This window comes from Sturnira hondurensis, unplaced genomic scaffold, assembly GCF_014824575.4.
Source record: "Sturnira hondurensis isolate 20B ecotype Veracruz unplaced genomic scaffold, ASM1482457v3 Scaffold0005563, whole genome shotgun sequence".
NCBI classification, from domain to species: Eukaryota; Metazoa; Chordata; class Mammalia; order Chiroptera; family Phyllostomidae; genus Sturnira; species Sturnira hondurensis.
Window position 1 is genome coordinate 1,938,041 of NW_028078194.1, and position 26,097 is coordinate 1,964,137.

A 26,097-nucleotide genomic window follows, 5' to 3' on the forward strand; every position below is an offset into this window, starting at 1 on the left:
ATACTGCCTTTCTGTTCCCCAAAGTGCTTATGGTGCTTTATACTTACAGTAATAAATAGTATGTAGAGGGCCTGTTTCCCCACATTGCTGCCAGTATTGGGTGTTCTCAAACTTCAGTCCTACGGCCAATGTGGTAAGTGAAACATAGTATCACGTGATTTCAGGCTTTTCTGCTTGTTTTGTAGACTGGTATTCCTGTCTGGTAACTGGTAGTCTGAAATTTGAACTGTCACTAAGTGAGTTTTTCTAATCTGGGATTTTATATGACATTATGTGTCATTTTTGTCCCTAGCTTTTGTAATGTCCCTTCTCCTACCTGTTCTCCAATGTTATGCTTAAACCTTTCATTTTTGAGTCTTTTCCGGTACATTATAGCTCTCAGCGATCCTCTCCCCTGAATGTTAAGCTCTTGATACGTATTCCAGTGATTTTCAACCTTTTTCATCTCATGGCACACATAAACTAATTACTAAAATTCTACATCACACCAAAAAGTACATCTTTTACCAATCTTACAGAAAGAAAATAGGTATAGTTTTGATTCATTCACACCATATGGCTATTGTTGTATTGGCTGTTGTCATTTTTTAATTTGACAGTCTAAGGGAAAAGAGGTCCATACACCTGACTAAATAATCAGGTTTGCATATTTTAAACATTCTTGTATCACACTGGTGTGCCTCTTTGCAGCACATCAGGTGAAAATCACTGGCCTATTCATTTATAGTAATTTTTTTAAGCTATGATGAGATAGCTGTTTAATAGTTGTGTTTAAGTGTTTAGTTTTCTGTTTTGTTTTTGTATATTTCTGGATTCTATCCTGACATAAAATGTAACTTATCGGAGGCAGTGACTGATGAAATAATTCTTTTTCCTGTTAATTTTACTGTTTCTGCCTTTCAAATAATAGGTGGATAGCCATTGGTGAAGTTATCATCAGTACCCTGGAACTCTCCTGGTTGATAGTTAGATACTTAAACTCTCGTTCTAGCTCTCTAGTTTTGTGCAGAATATTGAATGGGAAAGGAAAGGGATTCTTCAAATAAATTTATAATTAATTGTATAACATGAATATTTTGCAAGTCACGCATTTTGAGAGAAAGAGACTTAGATGACAGTACCGACTCATTTAATCTTGGGAGGAATTCTTTTTTGTTTGCACTCCTAGCAGCTTACATCAATGGACAGATATGCTGAAAATTACTCATATAATTTTTTCATTTGTGTTAAGCTTGCTTTATGTGCATTTTGAGGGAGCCATCTCTTGAGACTTTTTGTCATTTAATATTACTTTTAGTTACCGGAGGTTGACCTATATGTGTTTTATGGGTTTGTCACCTCTGACACCAGCAATAGTTTCGGTAAGAGGTATCTCAGATGAGCTTAGCCAATGAGCTTGGCTACTGTGTGGCCAATACTAGAGGCAACAAAATAATCTTTCCTCTTCATGTCTTTCTAGCAGACAGGATTAAAATAGATTTACAAGACATTGCTATTTTTCAAGGGCTGGTTTTAAAAACACTAGAAGTAAATATTTAGCTTTGAAAATTTTTCTCTAAAAACAATTACTTGAATTTTAAGAAAATAAATCAGATTGCAATGGAGCCTTTTTTGTTTTTAAGAGGTAAAAGTTTTAATTTTGGTTTGAGAATATTAAGACTAAAATTATTTTGCCAAATAACGCGTCTTCTAAATCCCAAGATTTGTGCTTGTTGGTATTAATAGTTTAGTATTGTAAAAATTTGCTCATTTTATCTGAAAAGATTCCTTTCCATTGTGCATTCTTGCAATCATCCATGCGTCCATCTGAACATCAGACATTTATTTGGTGCCTCGTCTGTGCCAGTGTTCTCTCCGAGGCATTGGCGGTGCGGCAGAGAAAAGACCGAGTTCTGTCTGCCCGGAACTCGTATTCCACTGTAGTTAATACAAGTATGTTTCAGATTTTAGAAGAATTCAAGGAAAATTGGATAGAAGAAAATGGATGTTAGTAATTTCTAAAATGTTCACCCCAAATTTTTAGATCTAAGTGTTAAAGAAAAAATAATCGAAGACATGCGAATGACACTGGAAGAACAAGAACAAACTCAGGTGGAGCAAGAGCAAGTTCTTGAAGCCAAATTAGAGGAAAGTGAAAGACTGGCCACAGGTAAAATAAGGCTGCTTAAATATCTCAAAATATACCCTTGCATTTTTTTTATTTGCCTAGATGTCCTTTCTTTTTAAAGTATTATAGTATTTGTAATAATTCATAATGAAAATATTCATTGTGATATTGGAGTGCCGTTATTTCTTTTTCCAGTGTGATGAAAATTGTTTTATCTAAGTAAAATTATGTAAAGAAGGAGTAAGGGCATGTTCATAATAACTGGGTAGTAACTTGCATTGTTCCTCAGATGATAAGAATAAACTTTCAGCCAAATTCTACCTCTATCTAGCTCTTAGTATCATCTTGTATAAATACTCTGATTCCATCCTTCAGAACAGCATTGTATACTTTGAGCATTGTAGTTCCTCTTCTCTAAAATTTGGTAAGAACTCTTAAAAGTGCAGTTCTTAGTATAGTTCTAGTTGTGTCTTTTAAAAAAATCATTTATTTTTAGAGAGAGGGGAAGGGAGGGAAAAAGGGAGAGAAATATCGATGTGAGAGAGAAAGAGAGATCAGTTGTCTCTTGTACACACCCTGACCAGGGTCTGAGCCTGCAACCCAGGCCTGTGCTCTGACTAGGAATCGAACCGTTGACCTTTTTAGCTTTGCCGGATGATGCCCAACCAACTCAACCACGCTGGTCAGGGCTCTAGTTCTTTTTTTATTTTTTTTATTTTTTAAGATTTTACTTATTTGTTTTCAGAGAGAGAAGAGAAGGAGAAATAGAAACATCAATGCATGGTTTCTTCTTGCATGCCCCCTAATGGGGACCTGGCCTGCAAACCCAGGCATGTGCCCTCACTGGGATTCAAACCGTGGTTGTTTGGTTCACAGGTCTGTGCTCAATCCACTTGAGCTGCACCAGCCTGGGCTCTAGTTCTTTCTTGATCTTTCTTTTTCTGGGTTCTTTTGAGTCTTGTCTGTATCCCATGCCATGTATATCTGTAAATGGTATAACTTTTGTGTGTGCTTTTAAACCTAATTTTTTCAAACAGATTTGGAAAAATTGAAGGAAAAGTTCAAAGATCTGGAAACAAAAAGTAATCAGAGGGCAAATAAGGAACTTGAGGATTACACAGATGTGCTCAGTAAAAAGCTCAGGAAACTTCAAGATGAGTTACAGGTATGATTTTATTTATGTATATGTATATATCTATATATTCATCATATTTCTTATGAGAGAAGCATTCAGTAAGTATTTGATAATTAATTTAGATATGGGTAAAATAATTCCTAGGAAGTGTTAATATATTGATATTTTTTTAGTATACATTGAAATGACAGGGAAGAAATTCCCAAGATACAAACTAAATGCCAATGAAAATATAGTGGTTTGAGTCTTCAGTGTTATATTCTATAATTTAATACTTAAATTACCATGTCTTACCTATTTTTCTAGCCCTTAAACTTTTTATTCATCAAAACCTGCTGTGGAGAAAATGACTGTTAGGAAAATTATTTTGATTATTGTAAATTTTTTCAATATGTAATTATTAAGATGGAAAAGAACAGAGTTGTATATTTGGAAACTGGGATATATTCAAAACCATACTAGATAGAAGATACTTGACTTGGTGTTTGTCTACTTGTTTTATGTTCCACTCTAACGTGCTATGTATAGAAGACAACATGTGAGGGAAATATGTTTTTAATGGGATTTACCCAAATACCACTTAAAATTTTGCATGTTAAGAGTTGCATTCATAACTGGATTTGAGATGCAAGAAAGTGTAATAATGATTTTGAAAAGTTAGTTACATCTAAATTTTCTTAAATTCAGGTTGTATGTAGTTGGGTACTGAACAAACACAAAAACTTTGTTAGTTTTTTTTATGTATTAATTTTTTTGACTTAAACTTTATGGTATTTTTTTTATTACTATTTTGTTCCCTTAGATCCTCCTTACTCCAGTAGTCACCACACTGTTGTCCATGCCCATGAGTCCTTTTGTTACTTTATTTTGTAATTGTTAATCACGAAGTCTAGACTTTATCCTTTCCATTGTGAAAACCCCAAGTAAAAACTCCATTAGTTATGAAAAACAATTATTAACTATATTGAGAATATTTACATTAAGGAGCAGTGGTGTGTTTTTGTTGTTCTCAAATGATGTAATAACGTATCTTAGGTTATAATGTTTGTAATCATGGACTGGACTGCCATAGTTCACGTAGTACAGTGCTTTTGAAAGTTTTTAAAACAGTGGGACATGTATTTTAAAGTGGGATATTGTTTTTGTTCAGTTGGAGTTTGAATGTATAAATTAGATGCTTTGGAACCCAGAGGGTCTGTGGAAACCACTGTGGAAGTTACTGGTCAGCTGTAATCTCTGTCCGGCCATTTTCAGTGGTCCTCAAACTAGTGAATAGTTGTCCTATTGCATAAGTTGTTTTTATTTGGCATCCTATATACCCAGGAATATTTTATTTTTGGAACCATATAATTAGATATGACCACATAAACTAAGTCTTTTTTTTGTTTTCCTGACATTTAGGAGGACTTGGGTCGTTGTAACACTTTCAGGAATTCAGATTGCTTGTTTCTTCTTTTGCTCACTGATTAAATCAAGTCCCTAAATAGTGGACTTCATAGTGAAACAAAGTTTATAAAGGAAATGCTGTTTAGGAAAGCAAACCACCAATGTTCATTTTATAATCTGAAATAAACTCTGGTGTTGTCATTGTTGAAAGAGAACCACTTTTAAGTTTTTACAAAGGTAAAAAAGTGATAGGTTTTATGAAAAGAATATAAAAATAGATTTTTTGACTGCTTAAGCATGTGATAGTTATTTGTAATGTTTATGTATATAGGAATCTGAACAGAAATACAAATCCGATAGAAAGAAATGGTTGGATGAAAAAATGATGCTAATCACTCAAGCAAAAGAAGCAGAGAATCTACGAAACAAAGAGATGAAAAAATATGCTGAAGATAGAGAGCATGGCTTAAAGCAACAAAATGAAGTGGTTGGTAGCAGTTATATTTTCTCTTTGATGTATTATTTCACCTACTTTCATTGGTTTGTTAAATTTATCTCTGGGATTCTTATCAGTCTCTACATGGTTAACTGTTTTTCTTTCTTTTTTAAAAAATCAGCTTTTCTGTTTTGTTTTTTTTTTTAAGAGATTTAATTTTATTTATCTATCTATCTTTTTAGAGGTGAAGGGAAGGAGAGAGGAAAGAAACATCAATGTATGGTTGCTTCTCGTGCACCCCCTGCAGGGAACTGGCTCCTGCCGGAAAGTGGCCTGCAACCTAAGCATGTGCCCTGACTGGGAATCGAACCGCGATCGTCTGGTTCACAGGCCCGCGCTCAATCCACTGAGCTATACCAGCCAGGGCCAGCTTTTCTGTTTTTATTGTGAATGAAAAAGGGCTATATAATAAACCTGACAACCTGGGGCATTGGGGGCACATGGCAGGCCCGACAAGCTTATGACTAAGTACACAGGATGCTCTGATCACAAATTTCTAACAGGCCATGGTGGGTAATTACGTTCCAGGCCCCCTTAGCAGAGGTCAGTCTTTGAGTTCTGTCCATTATTCATATGCATCTAGGATAACATACCTTTGAAGTATCAGAGTAATTTTTTAAAATTTTACTTATTGATTGATTTTCAGAGAGAGAAGAGAGAAAGACATCGTTTGTTTTTGCACTCATTTATCCGTTCATTGGGTGATTCTTGTATGTGCCCTGACCAGGGATTAAATCTAAAAAACCTTGGCGCATCTGGATGAAGCTCTAACAAAATGAGCTACCTTGCCAGTGCCAGTGTAATTTTCTTTTCCCTTTAGATCCCTTGAGGGAACAACTGCAGGCACTGGAGCCTGCACTGAAGATCATCAGAGCAGGAGACTACAGAACCCCTCATCATTATCTTACTCCCTGCATACTATTTCTGTGTGCTGTATCTGTTCATTGTTAACACTGCTCTATCCACCAATGTAAACGGAAGAATTTCTCCATTTTGCTCTTTATTTTTATTTATTTTATTTTTTAAATTGAATTTATTGGGGTGACATTGGTTAATAACATTAGGTAGGTTTTGGGTGTACAATTCTGTAATACACCATTTTTACATTGTATTGAGTGTTCACCACCTTAAGTCTTCTTCCATTACCATTTATCCCCTATATACAATCTTCTACCTCCCATTCCCTTTCTTTTTATTTAATGCTAGAGATTTCCCTGCTTTGCTTTCTTCTGCCCCCTTAATCTACCATAGTGGACCTAATTTATCTTCTTTTCTTTTCTCCTTTGAGTCTAATGCATAAAAGGAACTGCAAAGCTGCCATTCTTCTGAGCGTTTTCTCAGTCCATTGGGGCCTTGCTTCTGGGCATGCCCTGAACAATTCGACTCAAATAAACTCTTACAGAACTTTTTAATAGGTTTTGGATATTCTTTCACTGACAGTAAGATGACTCTTCTGTCCCAATTTACTTTGAAGTTCATTTATATTCTTATTTTAATTTTTCAGTTAATTTAGCAAATTGGGGAAATAACCTAATCACATTTCCATCTAGATACAGAACTTAGATTTCCTCTTTTTGACTGCAACAGGGTTATCCCTACTGTATTGTGAAACTTTTCTTATATTTTGAACTGTACGTTCTAATAACATGGTTTGTATGTTTTATCTCATATACCAATTTTTATCATGAGTTTTTAAAAAGTCAACTAAATAGTTTCTAGAAGAGTATAGGCAGAAATAACCTTCAGTTTTGCCTAGCTTTATGTCCTACCAAACCTATCTTAGCTTGTTGTTTCTTCCTGTTTTAACTGAGACTTAGTCTGTTTGAAACCCAATGTTGCCAATCAGACAAAACAAGTTAAAAAGGCACCATTGTTCTTATGGGAGGTATTGAGCAACATAGTAACATTATCTTTAAATGAAAAATGGTTTTTCTATTTTACAGTAATAGTGACTTGGTGGTATCACATTGTCATCTGTTGGTATTGCCTTTGTTTATGACAATTTTACTGATAGCAGCTAAACTTTTCAATGAAGATAGGAATGGTAATTTTCAGTAAGTTAAGAATGATTTCCAACTTATTTTTAAAAGCATTTTAACTTTTTATTTTGAAATCATTTACTGAAAAGTTGCAAAACTAGTACAGAGAATTCCTGTAGACCCATCTCACTCCTTCTGATGTTGTATCTTACATGACACAGTACAGTGATCAAAACCAACAAAAGAATGATATTGTCGTAGGGTTAGCTCAAGTAACGGACCTTGTTGGAATTTCATCTGTTTTCTCACTAATGTTTTTTCTTCTGGGCCTGGGATCTGATCCAGGATGCTGCACACTTAGTTGTCACATTTCCTTAGCGTCTCTTTGGTTGTCTGCCAGATCACGTGAAACTGATCTTGTCGTCACTACAGCTCCGAGATGGCAGTATATTTCATTTCGTGTGCCACCTCCGCATGATCAGAGAGCAACCATTTGCTCTTATGTCCTTGGTTATAAAAGATAAGATTTTAGGATTTATTACTTGGCTGTAAATTGCTCAGCCTTATTTAGCTATGTTTCAGTTTCCCCGTTCCAATTGCCAAGGAATTTTCCTGGCTACTTATTAACCTGGCTCAAAAGTAGTTGTACCCATTTGTACTCCAGCTAGTATTGTAGTTGCTATATATTTCTGCCAACATATGGTGTTGTCAGTCATTTTTTATGGCTTTACTGTGCTTTATCCTGATTACTAGTGAGGTTGAAGATGGTTTCATTTGTTGATTGGGTCTGTTTAAATGTGCCCCCTTGTCCGTTTTGTCCTGGACTGGTTAGCTTTTTCTTGCTGATATGTAGGAGTTGTTTATGCATACTGGATAGGAGACCTTTGTCTGTGAAGTTTTGTGAGTACCTTCTTTCAATCTCTAGTTTTCTACTCTTACTACTTTTCTATGAAGGAAGAATAAGTTCATTTTCCCAATCTGTTCTTGAGGAAACCTCTAGAACATGGGTGTCCAGTCTTTGGGCATCTCTGGGCCACACTGAAAGAAGAAGAGGTGTTTTGGGCCACACATTAAATACACAAACTAATGAAAACAAAAAAAATCTTATAATGTTGTAAGTAAATTTACAATTTTGTGTTGGGCCACATTCATAGCCATCCAAGGCTACATATGGCCCATGGGCTGTGGGTTGGACCTGTCCTCTCTAGAACATATAGATGTTCTCTTATGCTCTGTTTAGGGTTTTACTTTTCATATTTACATCCTAGAATTGGTTTTTGTGTGGGAGTGAAATAGGAGTGAAAGGGAGCAGAGAATGCCTCTTTGGGGTATTGGTTGTTTTAGGCTGCTGGTTAATTTTAAGAAACGTCAGCTCTGAAAACCAGGTAGAAGTCACCCTTTATAAAAGGACACATATTTATAAGGGAAATTTCCGTCTCTGTGAGTAGAAAAGGCAGGACTTAAATCTGCGTAACAATCTTACCCCTGTTCCCTGNTTTACATCCTAGGATTGGTTTTTGTGTGGGAGTGAAATAGGAGTGAAAGGGAGCAGAGTATGCCTCTTTGGGGTATTGGTTGTTTTAGGCTGCTGGTTAATTTTAAGAAACGTCAGCTCTGAAAACCAGGTAGAAGTCACCCTTTATAAAAGGACACATATTTATAAGGGAAATTTCCGTCTCTGTGAGTAGAAAAGGCAGGACTTAAATCTGCGTAACAATCTTACCCCTGTTCCCTGTGCTTTTATGGTAACCCCCTTAACTGATTCTCCATGTCTTCAGCTAAAGGAGGTGTTGAAGTGGATGGCTTCCACTGCTCCAACGTTAATGCTCATGGGCCTTACCCATGTGTGCAGGAGGCATTCAGGTTATTAAATTTCAATTTGCTTTTCTGTCTTGGGTTCATTTGCTTATTAGTTAAACTGGAAGAACTTAAATGGTAGAGGATAATTTTTCCTCCCTGAATGGGGTCAAGGCTATTTTTGTTTAACTTTGGGTTAACAAACTATCCTGGTAGTGTTTACAGAAAAAAATTGCTTTTCCACTATTCTGCAACTCTTGTCGAATAAATCAGTTGTCCAAGAGTTAACTTGGGGGGTTGGGTTTTATGGTTTTCTTTTTTATTTGGCTGTTTAGTTGTTCCAGAACCCTTTGTGGAAAAGACTGCCCTTTCTGTTAGAGTAGTCTGTGACACCAGCTGGGAAAGAATTCACAGAGAGAAGAAAGTGTGGAGAGGAAAGGTTCTATTCACTCTCCAAGGAAGGAGAGGGGCATGGTGTGGAGAGATAACACGGGCAATGAGGGGCGTGGGTTTGAGCTTTTATTGAGTTACAATTGGATTAGAAAGGGTGGAGGGGTGCTGTTGTATGGCCCCTGGGCTGTAGGGGGCGTTGCAGCTGGAGCCTGCAGTCTGTTCCAGTGTTGTCTTCTGCCTGTGGCTGCAGGGAGCTGTTGGTTCTGTTCTTGCTTTCCGGTAATTTCCGGTCATGGGGGCGCAGGCTCAGAAGAGTAAAGTGGCCATCACGGCTAACAAGGTCATAGGCCTGCCAGGCAAATGGCGCCACGATGGCAAGTGGCGCTGGCTCTGTCCTTTCACTTTCCTCCATTGAATTTGTTTGGTGCTATTGTAGAATGCCCCCTGATTATAATTGGTGGACCCTCTCCTCTGTTCCACTGATCTCCATCCTTACGCCAGTATTACATGGATTTAATTATTATTATGAGCTTTAAATGATATCGTGTGACTGCTTTTATTTGTTGATTTTTGAGATAAATTGGACTGTTCTAGATCTTTTGCATTTCCATATAACTTACAGAATCAGCGTTTTCATGTCTTCACATACATACAGATAGACACACACACACCTGCCCTGATTTTGATGGAAATTTCCTTGACTCTGACAAGAAAAAAAATTCTGACATATTCTAAATGATAATTACAGATTCCAGAGAGTGAGAGAAAAAGAAGGTAGCATGTTAATAACTATGGGCCAGCTCTGACAAAAGACTGCTCACATTCCTGTATATCTGTAGGAATTTAGGATTCATGTTCAGGTGGCTATTTACAAGATTATCCAAGAGATCATAGCCAGGCACCATTGAACCCCCGGGGGTCTCTGCTTCTTGTTTATACATGAACTTTTCAATCTACTGCCTACACCAGTACACACATTTCTTCCTTGCTTGATTCTGTGCTTATCCCAGAGCTGGCCCTGTTTAGCTTCTCCCACTGCCACCCCCGCCCATGCTTGCGCTCTCTCCCTCTCTCTCCCCCTCTCTCCCCCTCTCCCCCTCCCCCCCACTCACACACACATACCCCATGTGTAAAGAGCTCAGCAGCTCCAGGACTGTGGACATGTCTTCTCACCTGGTTTTGCTGCTGGTGATTCAGACTTCATGTCCCATGACCAGGTTCACATTTGCCTTCATGTGTCAAAGCCAAACATAAGACGGGAGCTTGTAGCAAAGAAAGCATTTACTTTTAGGAAGTGGCTTACCTGTGGAGTTACAGGTGAGTTGTGCCCAAAGACCTGGCTCCCCGATGGCCGTTAGGGTGTGGGTTTTATAGAGGGGAAATCACTAATCATGGTGACTGTGGGAGTGAGCGTAGTGGGTCTCTACTGACTGGTCGGTGCTGGGGTGGGAGAAACTGTTCGATGCGCCTGAGTCTGATGTCAGCATGTGCTTAGTCCGTTTTCCCTGCCTTTCTGGTCCTAGAGCTGAAACACACAACTGAGGCCTAGATGGTATCTTTAGTTTTATTAAACTCTGTCTTTGTGGTCATTAGACTTTGTTCCTAAGATTATTTGGTGGTAATTAGAAGTCATTGTCCTAAGCGCGTAATGATTCAGGGAGTGGACATGCAGGGGAGGAGACAGGTGAGTCGGGCTGCTGTATGAGGCCAGTTTGAATCAAAAGGAAAGGAAGGAGAAAATCTCATGTTAAAGAAATGAAGTTTTTATGCTGTTACACTAGCAATGGCCTAATAAACCCTTTTTAAATTAGACTTAAAGCTGTAGAAATTAAACATTTTTGTTTAACAACTCTGATAGACCTATTTGGAGAGAATTGAAATCTTGACAATATTGAGCCTTTTGATCTTTTAACAGACTATCTCTCCACTTATTTAAGTGTTCTGTGATTTCTGTCAGCAATGTTTTACAGTTCATGTTTAGGTCTGTACATGCTTGTTTTATTTTCATTTCTCTATTGTTTGTTGCTATTAGTTCTGTCATTTGTTTTACTGTAATTTTACCTTCTTATTTCTCAATACAGATATTATTTTAAGAGCTATAATTGTTTATTGAAAGAGGTGACCAGTATGTTTTTTGAAATGAGATGGGCTAGGGTGCCAGGGGTGTCCAACCTTTTGGTTTCGCTGCACCACGCCAGAAGAATTGTCTTAGGCCACATATTAAATATATTGAGACACGAAATCACAAAAAAAATCTCAATATTTTAAGTTAGTTTATGATTTTGTGTTGGGCTGCATTCACAGCCATCCTGGGCTGCCTGTGGCCTGTGGGCCTCAGGTTGGACACCCCCAGTAGGCATAAATGACAGCATGTGGACGTTAAATATATATATATATATAAAGACATTGTGCGGGGGGTGGGGAGAAAAAAAAGACAATTGTGCATTTGTTTTGAGAATACAATAAATATTTTTTTTATTTTTTGTGTTTTTTGTACAATAAATATTTATCTAGGCTATTCGTTATGCATCTTGTTCACAGTTATATTTATTGTGCTACTTATAATAAAATTTCAGCCCTGGCTGGTGTGGCTTGGTGGATTAAGCGCAGGCCTGCGAACCAAAGGATCGCGATTCAATTCCCAGTCAGGACACATGCCTGGGTTGCAGGCCAGTTCCCAGCAGGGGATGCGCGAGAGGCAACCATACATCCATATTTCTCTCCCTCTCTCCTTCCCTTCCCCTCTAAAGATAAATAAATAAATAAATAAATGTTATATGTATGCTGTTTCAAGATATGTTCTACCATTTTCTCTCTTTCCTGGTTAGGAAATACTTACAGCACAGCTGGCAGAGAAAGACAGTGACCTTCAAAAGTGGCGAGAAGAACGGGATCAACTGGTTGCAGCTTTAGAAATACAATTGAAAGCACTGATGTCCAGTAACTTACAGAAAGATAATGAAATTGAACAATTGAAAAAAAGGGTGACACCAGAGGCTTCTAAAACAGTCAGTAGAATCATGTTATTTTTATACCTTTTTTTAAAACAAAATTTTCAAAATTGTTTGGTAAACTTTTTAAAGGTTAAAGAAATAGGTTTCAGTAGGTCAGAGGGGAATCAGTTGGGAAAAATTATTTTGTGAATTTTGAGTTATTAGAGTTTATCATTATGTCTTCCTAGTAGAGTTGTGAGAATTAATTGACAGCATTGGTGAAATCAACTAGCATAATTTTTACCTCAATGCAAGTCAGTACATGCTATAATCTCCCCATTATAATTTAATAGAATCTTTTTTATTTGGTAGTTATGGGTAGGTGACACAGAGATGTATTTGGCTTTTGATTTTGATGGCAGTGATGAGAAGGTCCATGTTGGAATTTATCAAGTTTAAAAATGTAATCTAATACTTCTTTAAAGATTCTTAAGTAGGGTTTGGGAATAAAATATAACCTATGACTGAGAAGGTGGGATGAACAGTGTACCACAAGAAAAGGTTTCACGGTCAATATAGCCTTTTCTACTGTGGGGCTATAGTTGTATTTCCAAGGCTCTAGATTTTCAAAATTGTGTCATCAAAGTTCACATCCCAACTTAGTACAGACCTTGACTGTGATTTTCTATTTCCTCATCTGGAATAATGATTCTCAACAAATTTAACTCAGTTACAATGAAAGTAAAATAATAGAATCTATGTAAAACACCTTGGAAGTTGAAAGTAACCTTTCCTGTTCTCTATGTCAGACACAGAAGAGGCTGGGAAATTGCCCAGCTCTTCCTGAGTCTCTGAGAGTGAAAGGGAGGGGGAAGCAGCGTTACTTGGGCGTTGAAGAAACTTCCCCTATTTAATCCACCTACATCTTCATTTTGTTTTCTTAGGTGAAGTGCTTTAGTTTATTTTTTATTACAATGGCTTGTTGCTCTAATATTTACTTTAGGAAAAAGAAACCGGGGATATCAAGTCCAGACCTATGAGTTCAGTAGATCCTGATGGAGTTAAAACTGAACCTCAATCAACAAGTTTTGAAATTTCCAGCCGTGAAGTAGAGGTGGGTATTTGGGAACACAGTCTACCTTTTTACCCCCGTTACCAGTGACCAAACAACACATGCAAATATAATATAATCAGTTGTTGGAGGGACTTCGCTGTATAATTAGTTATATATGCTCTTAGCTGTGAGAAAGAAAGCTAAAGGCTTTTGAGGAGAAGTGAAGTTCTGGGAGATCAGTTCTCCAAATTCTAATCTCCTCTCAAAATGATACTGATCTCTTTTAAAATAACTTTTTAAAAAGATTTTATTTATTTATCTTTAGAGCGGAAGGGAAGGAGAGAAAGAGAGAGATATCAATGTAGGTTGCCTCTCGTGCTTCCCTTCCTGGGAACTGGCCTGCAACCCAGGCATGTGCCATGCATGACTGGGAATCGAACCGAGATCCTTTGGTTCGCAGGCCCACGCTTAATCCACTGATCTACACCAGCCAGGGTAATAACTTTTTTTTTTAGATTTTATTTATTCTATTTTTAGAGAGAGGTGAAGGGAAGGAGAAACCAATGTGTGAGAGAAACATCCTCGGTGTCTTCTCTCACACCCCCACCTAGAGACCTGGCCCACAACCCAGGCATGTGCCCTGACTGGTAATCAAACTGGCAACCATTTGGTATACAGGCTGGCACTAAATCCGCTGAGCCATACCAGCCAGAGCTCAAAATGATTCTGATCTCAAAGAGCAGATCTGTTAATATAAACAAACTTCTTGGTCAGAAATAGGAAAAGATAAAGTATGCATGATTATTTGGCCTCATAAGAGATCTCTTTAATTAGCAGTCTATTAAATAGGGTGTTTTTTTTAAGTCATTCCCATTTAATAACTTTGTCACCAAATCTTAATAACTCATAATGAATTTCCATAGTTTATAGTGAGTTTAGAATTACATGAATCACTTTGGATAATAGATTCTCAGATTGCATATGAAATAGATAAAAATTCTATGTCATTTAAGGTTTTGAAAATAAAATTACTTAAATATTTTTAACACATTTATTGGAAGCATTTAATGTTGGGAACCTTGCTAGATACTGAGAATACAAACATAAATAAGATATGATTGCCATCCTCAAGGAGGAGAGAATCTAGTAAGACAGATACATAAATGACTGCCTTGTTGGATTTTACCGTTTGGGCTAAGTGTTGTGAACAGAATGCTAAGAAGAAACACGGACTGAGGAGGATATGATGAATTTTGTCTGAGGGATTGTGAAGGTGGTAGCGAAGGTAACACCATCCAGGGTCCTGAGGGTGAATGGAATTTTGCTGAGCAGAGAATAGGAAGAGAAGGGCATTTAATCTAGGGAAATAACGTGAGCCATTTTTTTTCTCTTGGCCTTTCCCTGATAGCTTTTGGTAGAGTCTCAGATAATGAGCATTGACCTTAGAGACTACTGCAAACTATATTGTTTGTAGAAAAGATTGAAGTTTATCTATAAACAAGATTAATTTTCGATTGCATGGGCAATCATGGGTGGACATTTCTTTCTCTATAAATTTATATATTCTGTCCTAAAAAAAACTGATTCCAATTTCCTATTAAAAACTCCAGCAGTTATATACTTGATGGTATTGGAGAATGATATTGTTAGGCTATTTTGCATATTTTTCTTGCCTTCATGAAATCAGTACGCTCAACTGGGCTGAGATTCCAAAATGATTCATCCACATAGCTGATTTTGGGAGGTCAGCTGGATCTATATGTGGCCTTTCCCTGGAGCTCGGGCTTCTCACAGCACAGTGGCTAGATTCTGAGGCGGGGCTTTTTGAGGAGGGGAATGTTCTGTGAGTTAGTGTTCCAAGAGTGCAGAGTAGAAGTTACAAGGCTTCTTAGGATTGAGCCTCAAGAAGAATCAGGGTGTTACTCCCACCGCATCCTGTTGGATGTGGAAGTCATTAAGGCCAGCCCAGATTCAGGGAAGGAGAATGAGACTCCGTCTCTCAGAGGAAAGAGTGGCAAAGAATTAGCAGCAAACTTTAGACTCCTATAAACTGGGTGCTTATTAAAAATTCCAGACACTTTCCTTGTAGAGTTCAGATTTAGTAGATTTGTGGTGGCATCCAAGAATCTTTTAAATGAGCTCTCTAGATAACTATTAGGTTCATACAGGTTTGAGAAATATCTATCTCCGAGTTTCCCTCAGTTTTAACGTACCATGTATAGTCTTGGAGAGGGTAGCTGGTCATTCAGCCTCTGTCCTTGCTCTGGGGAATTCGGCCTCAGCACACTTATCTTTTCTGATTCATCGTCTTCGGTAGGTATTTGAAAGTTAATTTGTTGTGATTTATAAATTCATATTCTGCAAACAATGTTTGTCTTTTTAATTCTGTTGTAGGATGAATGTGTAGTCCTCGACTCTTGTGAAGTGTCAATGGAAAATAATCAAAGTACTCGGTTTCCAAAACCCGAGTTAGACATTCAATTTACACCTTTACGGCCAAACAAAATGTCAGTGAAACACCCCGGTTGTACCTTACCAGTCACAGTTAAGGTTTCCAAGGCTCGGAAGAGGAAGAGTAATGAAATGGAGGAGGTAAATACTTAACTGATGGGTCGATTTAACAAGCAGACATTATTATTAAGTTCAATTATATAGTTAAACTCTCTACACTGTCCTATTCAGAAGCACTGCTGTTAGAGACCAAAATCGTAACTTATGGCTTATTCTGTCCTCTTAAAGAGTATCACTGTAGTTTAATAGTCTTCAAACAAAAAGCTTATGAATAGTAAAATACATAGCTTATCCCCTGTTTCAGTGCAGTTGTGGTAGGTCAAACAGTGGTGGGTTCTGTTGGACAACTGGTGCGATTTATCAGTCCTGTTCAAACTCAGTCGTTTCCCTCCAGGGGAAGAGAAAATGGTTGATAAAAAAAATTAGAGAAACTGAAATGGCTATCTTGCTTCAATATAATCTTCGCTCTTTATCTGAAATTTTGGGTCTCTTTTGTCATAACTCTGCCCTCTTAGCAGTGACATTTTTTTTCTAACAGCCGGTGCATGAAAACTTGGACCTCTATTTAGTGGAGGGCTAAAATCTCTTTGCCTCTTCTTGTTGTAGCTTTTTAACTAGGGTTATCCAGCCCTCTACCCTGTCACATAAACTTTCCACTCTCAGGTTCCTCCTTTTGGAAATAAAAGTGTAGATATGTTTAAAATGCTTAGTTTTTGCTCTACATGTTGTAGATAGGTAATAAGTGGTGATGTTTATTTTAAAAGCAAATTGTTTTAAGTTTAAAACTAATTATAAACTCCAGCATAATAACTTTATCTTCAACTTTTTTTTTTTACTTCTATAAAGAGTACTATATTTTCAAGTCTATGGAAGAGAAATAGTATTAACCATACTCCTGAGTCTCTCTGTCAGGTAATAAATTTGCTAAATGAATATTCATTTCCTGCTACACCTAGAACACCTTTAGAGGTTGTTTTGTAGAGCCTTAGTTAACTTTTATTCTATATTTAATTTATATCTAATACATTTTAGATACTAAATACTTTAATTTTATCATCTATGTTGACTTTTCCTTGATTTGTTTTTTTAGGGAAAAGGGAAATTTGTTGTGTACACAGAGTGTTAAAATACAATTATTCATTTCACTGTTGGTTTATACTCTCCTGTACTCTCCATGTGTATTTGAGAGTAGTTGTACAGGTTGTTGAAGGCAAATCATGTAAACCTTAGAAGTTTTCATTGATTTCGCTAGCTGTAATAAACTTCTGTGATAAACTGGGGTCCTCTGCAGTGAAAGTCCTCTGCACAGTGCTGTGTTTGGTCCCAGGGAAGACAGCCAAGAGCTCTTCATCCATCACTACAAGTGTGATGGAGTTAGAGCTTTTCTTCTGTATCTACTTCCCACAGTGCCATCTGTCTTCCCCTGTAAGGAAGTCTGTTTCTTGTGACCCTTCATGGCTTCTACTTGTTGACTTGAATTCTGAGGTTCAGTCATGGTCTTTTCTCTGCTTTTCTTCTTGCCTTTTTTTTAATGCTTATAATCTTTGGTGTAACTAGGATTTGTATAGTTCAGTTCAGGTAATAATACCACAAAAGGCTCTTCCTAAGATGTCATGCCCGTTTAATAGGGAAGACAGTGTGTTTCTTAATTTTTACATTTTACCTATGTTTATACTGAAGATTTTTGCTTGTTTTGATTACACTTTGTTTTCATTGCTGCCAAAGTTCAGTTAGAGATCTTAGACACAGGTGTGGTGCTGTGCTATATTTTATAGATGGGGTTCAAATAAAAGGTGTTAACCCTTCTAATCTTCATTTAGCTCATAATTTCATTTTATATGGTATGTGAAAAATCCATACCTTCAATCCTTTTGCAATACATACATCTATAGATTATCACATCGTGCATCTTAAACTTACGTATATTATATGTCAATAATATCTTTATAATGTTGGGGGAAAATTTGTACTTTTAGTCAGGGTTTCTCAACTTCAACACTACTGACATTTGGTATTAGATACCTCTGTCTTTAAGAAGGCTGTCTTGTGCATCATAGAAGTGTTTAGCAGCATTCTGGCCTCTACGCACTGGTTGCCGATTAAACTCCACTCCCCGGAGCAATGACAACCAAAAAGGTCTCCAGACATGCCAGTGTCCCCTGGAGTCAGCGCCCATCCCTGGTTGAGAACCATTCTCTCTCTTCCTTCCTCCTTTCTTCCCTCCTTTCTCCCTCCGTCTCTCATTTTCCCTCCCTCTCTCCCTCCCTTCTTCCCTTCCTTCCTTTCTTCCTTCCTTAATCTACAGAAAGAAAAAAATTGTCAAGGAATTAACCAGTGCTGAACTATACTATTTTTAGGACTTTGTGAAATGTGAAAATAAGAAGAATAATGCAACCAGAACAAATTTGAAGTCCCCTGTTTCTGAGCATAGAAATTCTCCTACCAAAAAAGAACAAAAGGTTTGTCTTTTAATTTGTTCAGAATTGACCATTTTAATAACTTAAATTTATAAAGTAGAAGGTGAAAATAAAGATGTCAATTTTGGTTAGTAATTACCCAGTTATGTCCAAGTATAACTTATCTCCCATTTTTGTACATCTAATTCGGATTAGAATGTAAGCTTTAGCATTTGGTCGGTAACAGGTACTTCCTGATGTGTTCACTTCTCACTTAGCAGTTTGTCTGTCACGCTCACTTTGCCATTCTCTGGCTCTTTTATCCTTTTCCTCATATTGTCTTTTTTAAAAATCCTTACCTGAGGATCGTAGAGAGAGGGCAAGTGGGATGGGCAGAGAGAGCTGCCAGCCCCCCTTACCCATCCTGCAGCCTGGGTATGAGCCCTGACCGGGAGCCAAACCCATGGTCTTCTAGTGCACGGAAGGACGCTCCAGCCAACTGGAGCACACCGGCCAGGGCCTCCTCCTGTTCTTAATCATGAATTCCCTGCCTAAGAATTCATAACCTGTGTCTGGCCTCTTTAATTCAACTATGGCTTAACTATTTCTTTCTAAAATTCTTCATCAACAATAACCAAAAATGTTTATTTATTAGGTTTCTACACGATCGTCATCTCAGAAAACATATTCTTTACGGAGTCAGGCATCTGCAATCAATGTAAACTTGACCATTAAGAAAAAAGAAGGAACACTGCAGAAATTTGGAGACTTCTTACAACGTTCTCCTACAATTCTTCAATCAAAAGGTGTGTAGAAAATTAATTAAATGTCCTTTAGTGTTCAGTATAGGATATTTCCTAATATCTGGTTGGTATAAATTCAACAAGGGTTATTATATTTCAAGTATACATTACATTGTCCTGTGGTAGGTAGTATGGGAAGAAACATGAAAGGGCGAATTGCCTCGGCGTTCACTGTGTAGTAGAGAAAGCCCTGCATTTAAGGAGTGGATCCAGAGCAGGCTGCTTAATGTAGTTACAGGGGTACAAGCAAAGTGCTGTGGTGGTACTGGAGGGAAGTGAAGTACCGCATTTTTTGGACTGTAAGATGCACCCCCCCCAATTTGGGAGGAAAATGGGGGTGCATCTTATAGTCCGGATGTAGCTTGCCTGGCTTGCTGTAGTGTGGGGGTGGCAGATGTTATTTATGTTATTAAATATTTTACCGCATTTTTTGCTTCAAAAAATTTTTTCCTATTTTCCTTCTCTAAAACCTAGGTGTGTCTTATGGTCTGGTGTGTCTTATAGTCTGAAAAATTTGGTATTCTATTTGGGGCTATGGGAAGGTTTAATAGAACAGATGGGATTTAACCTAGTAATTGAAATGTTGGCAGGATTACCAATGTTGGCTGGAGATAATCATTGTTGTTAGTATAATTGTATATATTCTAGTGTTTTTTTCTATGTATAGGTAAATATTACCTATTCATAAAAATAAAAAAATCTATGAAACCTATTAAGTTTACTTAACACTTTTTTTCTTAGCTATATTATTAATATCTGTTGTGTTAATATATGCTCAGGTGTATACTTTATATCTGCATGTATACATAAACAGAAACATTCCTGTGTACACACACCCACACACACACACACTCATACATCTACAAGAAGGAACAGTTTTGACACAGGTAGAATACTAGGAAAGTACAGGGAATGTGCAGGCTATTCCAGGTAGCAGTCTGTGTCTGGCATGTAGAATGGGGAGAGGAGGCAGGTGGAGGAGTAGGTTTTCATGAGATTTCCTGAGTGATAGCAGTTGGATAAATTGGAGAGCAGAGGTAAGAGAATAAGAAGGAGTAGGGATATAAAGGCAGGGGACAGTTGAATTGATTCAGATAGGTTATGTTAAAGTATTTTAACATAAACAGAGGTTCCCAAACTTTTGTGGTTCCTTAATAACTCAGTAATTTTTTTTCACTGTGCTCCTGCACCCAAAGAAAAATCTACTAGTTTTATCCATTTAGTATTTAATGCCAAACAACCAATGACAATCCAGATTGCAAAGACGTGTCATCATCAAAAGGAATGTGATGCAATACTTTGAAACTGACCTGCCCTGAGCTGCTGTCTCTGTTAGTACCCAGAGCAGGCTGCTTCGCGTAGTTACAGAGACGGAGAGAGGGCCTGTGCTCCTCTGGTTGCTGCAGCCTGTCTCAGTGCACAGCAGGAACGTCCGACTTAACAGGCCCTTTTGTATATATTTTTCAAAAAATATATACATTGTTTTAAAGCATAGTTTGCATAAGCATAGATAATATCTGGAGGGACAAATAGCAAAGTGTTAAATGTCTAAATCTGGGGGCGCAGAACTTACTGTTTTAGGTTTTTTAGATTTTCATGTATTTTATTTAAAGTATATTGACAGCCACTTTGATATTAAAAAGAAATATGTTTACAAGGAGAAGGAGTACACATGCAGTAACTGACTCCCTTACCTGGTTTACTCATTTCCTTAATAGCTTATCTACCCATATACCTGGCATGGATTTAAAAAATATATTGCTAGGAATATAAGATATCCCTCTCTTGCATTGTACCTATAATGCATAGCTATTGTTAATCAGTTAAAAATATAAGGAAAAAAGAAAATTGAGATTTATTATTTGGTATCACTGGTCTTCCAATTTTCTCGTCTATCTCCTACCCATTCAATACATGGGAAACAGTGATCTTTTCAAAGTGCACATTGAATTATTTAAGCTATAATTTCTTGCTTTCTTTTTCACTGGAATAAAAGTGCCACAAGTGCAAAATACCTGTCTAGTTCACATTCTCAGCTCTTAGTATAGTGGCTCCAGGCCAAAATCCTATGTGTGGTTTTGCTTTTGTTTTTAAAGACTGACCATTGCAGTGGCTGATCATTGTGTAGCAATTGCAAAGGTTTTACCAGTTAGGCCTCCTGGGGGGAAGCTGCACTCCCTGCACCAGTGGCGCTGCCGTCTCTGAAGGGAGTTACAGTCACGGACTCAGGCCAGGGTCCAGCCAGGCTCTGCTGCATACCTGGATTCCTAGCCTAGGCACCTTCATTTAGAGCCTTTTAATTTGGTGCCTTGAGCAGAGAACTTCCACAGGTGTGTGCCTAAGACCTTATGACAGGTAAGGGGAGGCAGACTTGAAGACACTTTTCTTCACCCTGTTTTCCCTCTCCTAGCCCTTCCCTCTGGCCTCCAGCCCCCAGCCCCAACACCCATGAAACAATAAGTGTATAAGCCTTTTGTTCCTCTGGCAGTGAGAGGGCCCTCACTTCTGTGCTAATCCTCCTGACCTAGACCACACAGTGTGCTATGGGGAACAGGGCAAAGGGGGTGAGTGGGAGCTGGTGATTTCTCAGGTGTAGCTTCCTGCTTATTCTGTTGCTGTAAGTGCTTAAAGTCTTTAGTGTTACTTTATTTTGGCTTGTCTTAATTGGCTACTCTCACATCTGGCAAGTCAGCTCTCAACTCAGCTGAGCTCTGGACAAGTAGACCCTCAATTGAGCATATTTCCTTAAATATTTTTTCTATTTTTTAAGTATATTTTATTGATTATGCCATTACAGTTTTCCCAATTTTCCCCCTTTATCTTCTGCCTGGCACCCCCAACCCTCCAGTATTCCCTCCCCTTAGTTCATGTTCATGGGTTGTACATGTAATTTTTTGACTTCTTTCTTTCCTATATCATTCTTAACCACTCCCTGTCTGTTTTATACCTACCAATCACGCTTCTTATTCCCTGTACTTTCCTCCCCCATTCTTCCCCTCCCCTTCCCTGCTGAAAACCCTCCATGTCCATGTGACATCCATTTCTCTGATTCTGTTCCTGTTCTAGTTGTTTGCTTAGTATTTGTTTTTGTTTTTTTTTAAGGTTCAGTTGTTGATAGTTGTGAGTTTGTTGTCATTTTACTGTTCATAGATTTTGATCTTCTTCTTTTGATTTCTTAGGTGAGTCCCTTTAATAATATTTCATATAATAAGGGCTTGGTGATGATGAACTCTTTAACTTGACCTTATCTGGGAAGCACTTTATCCGCCCATCCATTCTAAATGATAGCTTTGCTGGATAGAGTAATCTTGGATGTAGGTCCTTGCCTTCCACAAGTTCAAATACTTCTTTCCAGCGCCTTCTTACCTGTAAGGTTTCTTTTGAGAAATCAGCTGATGATAGTCTTATGGAAATTCCTTTGTAAGTAACTGTCTCCTTTTCTCTTGCTACTTTTAAGATTCTCTCCTTATATTTAATCTTGGGTAACTTAATGATGATGTGCTTTGGTGTGTTCCTCTTTGGGTCCAACTTCTTTGGGACTTTCTGGGCTCCTAGACTTCCTGGAAGTCTATTTCCTTCTCCAGATTGGGGAAGTTCTCCTTCATTATTTTTTCAAATAAATTTTCCATTTCTTGCTCTTGTTTTTCTCCTTCTGGCACCCCTATAATTTGGATATTGGAACATTTAAAGTTGTCCCAGAGGTTCCTAAGCCTCTCATCATTTTTTTGAATTCTTGGTTCTTCGTTCTGTTCCAGTTGGATGTGTATTTCTTCCTTTTGTTCCAAATTGTTGATTTGAGTCCCAGTTTCCTTCCTATCACTGTTGGTTCTCTGAATATTTTGCTTTATTTTACTTTGGGTAGCTTTCATTTGTTCTTTCATTTTTAGACCAAGTTCAATCAGTTCTGTGAGCATTATGATTACCAGGGCTTTAAGTTCTCCATCAGATAGGTTGGCTATCTCCTCACTGCTTAGCTCTCTTTTTGGAGTTTTGCTCTGTGCTTTCATTTGGGCCATATTACTTTGTCTCAGCCTACCCATTAAGTTGTAAGGGGGCGGGGTCTTAGGTGTTCACTAGGAAAGGGCAACCCTCCTTGCTGCACTGCAGCGCTGCCTGTGGGGGAGGGGCCAGAGAGGGAACAATGCCGCTGGCTTGCTGTGCTCTAGCCCCACTTTCTAATGAACTCTTGTGTGAGACTAGAAGTTTCTCCCACTGTGACAACCCCTGCCGTAGTCCGCAGTCACCTGTGAGTCTCAGTTTCCCATTCAGCCAGCCCTGCCACGTGGTCCGCTGCCTTGTTGCAGGTTCTCTCTGGTCTGAATGGTCTGGCTCCTACTGGTCTGGTTGGTCTGGTTGACTTTTTCTTTAATTCCTTGGTTGTTGGAGTTCCATGCAATTTGATTTTCTGGCACTTCTGGTTCTTTATTGATTTTAGATTGGTTGTTATCCTCCTTTTGGTTGTGTGAGGAAGCAAAGGGTTTCTACCTACACCTCCCTCTTGGTGGGAACCAGCAACTTTTTTTTCTATTGTTTAAAAACACAGTTTATTATATGTATATGGGTTTTTTTATCCAGGAGTTTTCCCAAATGGAAATATACTTTATTAAAACCAATATGTGCCTATTAAAAAATAAAACAAATGTATAAAATAAGAAATATAAAAATTCCTATTCTACTTTCCAGAAGCAATAAACTCTTAGCAATTCGCTTTCTGTCTTTTACTCTGTGTGTGTGTGTGTGTGTGTATCTGTTAACTGTAAGTAAAGGGCTCACAGTGACAAACTACCTTTACTTACTAAAAACGTGGGTGTCTTTACTTGTGGGTGCTGAACCAGGTGTGCCACCTGTTCTTAGCGCTGCGTGGTCTGTTGTGCGCTCTGCTTCTTCGTCGAACATGGCGTAGACCTCTTCCCAGTCATTAGGGATGGAGGAGTTGTATTGGTGGTACTATAATTTATAGTCAAGTGATATTTTACTTGTTTTTGCTCTTAATCATTACTTTATGCTTGTTAGGAATTTAATTGTTTGTGAATTATCTATTCATGTCCTTTCATTGACAAATTAGAGTGGTTTTCTTTGATTTGGTATATTTTTTTGCTTTCTTAGGAATTTTAAACCTTTCCAGGTAGAAGATTACTTCAGAACTTAACTAATAAATACATTTTTTATAGCAAAGAAGATAATTGAAACAGTGAGCTCTTCAAAGCTCTCAAATGTAGAAGTAAGTAAAGAAAATGTATCTCAACCAAAACGGGCCAAGCGGAAGTTATACACAAGTGAAATTTCATCTCCTATTGATATATCCGGCCAGGTGGTGAGCTGCCTTTCCAGTTTTCTTAAACATAGACTGTCATGTTCTTTTAAGTTCTGATACTCATAACAACTTGAATTTTATAATTGTCTGAATTTTTACTCTTTAGATCAAATCTCTTAAAACATGCTTTAAATGTTATACTTCTGATAGCAAATGTGTTAAATTTATAGTAATTAAATATAAATGTGGCATTATGCATACAAATTTCATACATTTACATTTATAAACTAACCAGAAGAATTTTAATTCCATCAGTAAAATGATCACTGTTAGTAATTTATTTGCTCACAATGTCTGCTTTTCTTGTTATCTTTATCAGAGTTGTACAAATCTGGGCCTAGGGTGCCTGGTAAAAACACAGAATTGACATTCAGTCATTCCCTCCCACGGTTCCTCCAGGGCTTCCAGGTTCTGTTGAGAAAAGACTGTAGTTTGTCACCATGACTCATTCTCCTCACTCAGAACAGGCTGTGCTGTTAGAGGGAAAGTTCTGATTTTTTGTCATGCTTACATTTGCCTAGTGGACGAAAGTGAAAATAGAAAAGTAATTAAAGGAAAAGCTTTCAGCAGGAAATGGCCAAGAAAATCAGGGGAGAGGGTTTTTTTGCCGCAGTAGCTATCAAATATGAGATAGACACTTAAAAAGCAAGTGGCAGAGAATTGGGGTCAATTAGGACATGCTGTTAGGAGTGTTATTCTCTTCATCACTTTTTGCCATCCGTCTGATTAGTACATAATTTTCTCCTTTGGCGGAAATTATTTCTTTTTTAGTTGCAATATAATGCTCTTTCAACTTGGAAAGTTACATAGTTGCTGTAAAAGATCATTTCTTAAAAATTATTTGAGTCACAAGTTTCTAAATATTTCAGTAAGTATTTCAGGCTGCATATGTCCTGAATTTAATACAGAATGTAGATTATTTTAATTCTATAATTATGTAGTGTTGAAAGAATCTTTTGTAAAATCTATTACTTTAGGAAGTTTTTTTTGGCAAAAGATAATATTCCTGTAGTCCAAGAGGATAAAATAAGATAATGTACCTATTTCAGTTACTAAGCACATGAACATATCTTACTAGTTCTAAATATACATTTTTATTTTTACTTATTAAAAAAATTGTGTAATTGTTGATTTCAGATTTTGATGGACCATAAGGTGAAGGAAAGTGATCATCAAATTCTCAAACGACGACTTCGAACTAAAATAGCCAAATAATTCACTATGGAGAGTGTAAATTTTATATTCATAATCATTGTAACTTGCATCCCTATTTTAAAGATAGTTGTATATATTATGGCATGTAATCCCTTTGTATATACATTGCTATTTTATACATAGTGTACTTTTAATTCAATAAAGAAGATAAATCAACAATAAATTGCCTACTTTTCTAAGGTTTTTTTGTAACAGGTTCTTTTAAAATTGTATGTATTTTCTTCTTATCCCAGTGAGATACCATCCTAGGAAAGATACTATTTTTTGTTTGTTTTTCTAGACATAGATGCCATAGGTTATTTGGTTTACTTATATTTAACAGTGTGTTGTGAATTGTTTTTAATCTGTTAGGAAGTACAACTGATTTTGTGTATCTGTTTGAACTATAGCTAAGGTCCAGGAAATAAATGTGTATAGACCTCCTACTGCCCAAATATGTTTAGTAGTCACCCCTTATGCACAGTTTTGGTCTCCTTGGTTTTAGTTACGAGGGTCACCTGCAGACCAAAAATAATTCAATGGAAGGTTTCAGAAATAAACAATTCAAAAAATCCAAGTTTTAAAATTGCACACCATTC

At 37.4% G+C, this 26,097-nt stretch overlaps 1 protein-coding gene across 9 annotated transcripts in view; it reads left to right on the plus strand.

The window, feature by feature from the left end:
- Positions 1 to 25,700, plus strand: part of KIF20B (kinesin family member 20B) — a 79,362-nt gene extending 53,662 nt beyond the window's left edge. For 5 of the 9 annotated variants that reach the window (XM_037047313.1, XM_037047312.1, XM_037047316.1 and 2 more), the window contains exons 25-35: positions 2,024 to 2,149; positions 3,145 to 3,272; positions 4,960 to 5,115; positions 12,122 to 12,301; positions 13,230 to 13,340; positions 15,675 to 15,872; positions 16,638 to 16,703; positions 18,149 to 18,250; positions 18,843 to 18,993; positions 24,162 to 24,304; positions 25,442 to 25,700. In XM_037047313.1, coding sequence (XP_036903208.1) covers positions 2,024 to 2,149; positions 3,145 to 3,272; positions 4,960 to 5,115; positions 12,122 to 12,301; positions 13,230 to 13,340; positions 15,675 to 15,872; positions 16,638 to 16,703; positions 18,149 to 18,250; positions 18,843 to 18,993; positions 24,162 to 24,304; positions 25,442 to 25,519 — 1,439 coding nt within the window. In that variant the 3' untranslated portion in view covers positions 25,520 to 25,700. The remainder of the gene's footprint in view (positions 1 to 2,023; positions 2,150 to 3,144; positions 3,273 to 4,959; positions 5,116 to 12,121; positions 12,302 to 13,229; positions 13,341 to 15,674; positions 15,873 to 16,637; positions 16,704 to 18,148; positions 18,251 to 18,842; positions 18,994 to 24,161; positions 24,305 to 25,441) is intronic. The other 4 variants (XM_037047318.1, XM_037047321.1, XM_037047315.1 and 1 more) reach the window with 3 other exon arrangements.
- Positions 25,701 to 26,097: the final 397 nt, after the last annotated feature.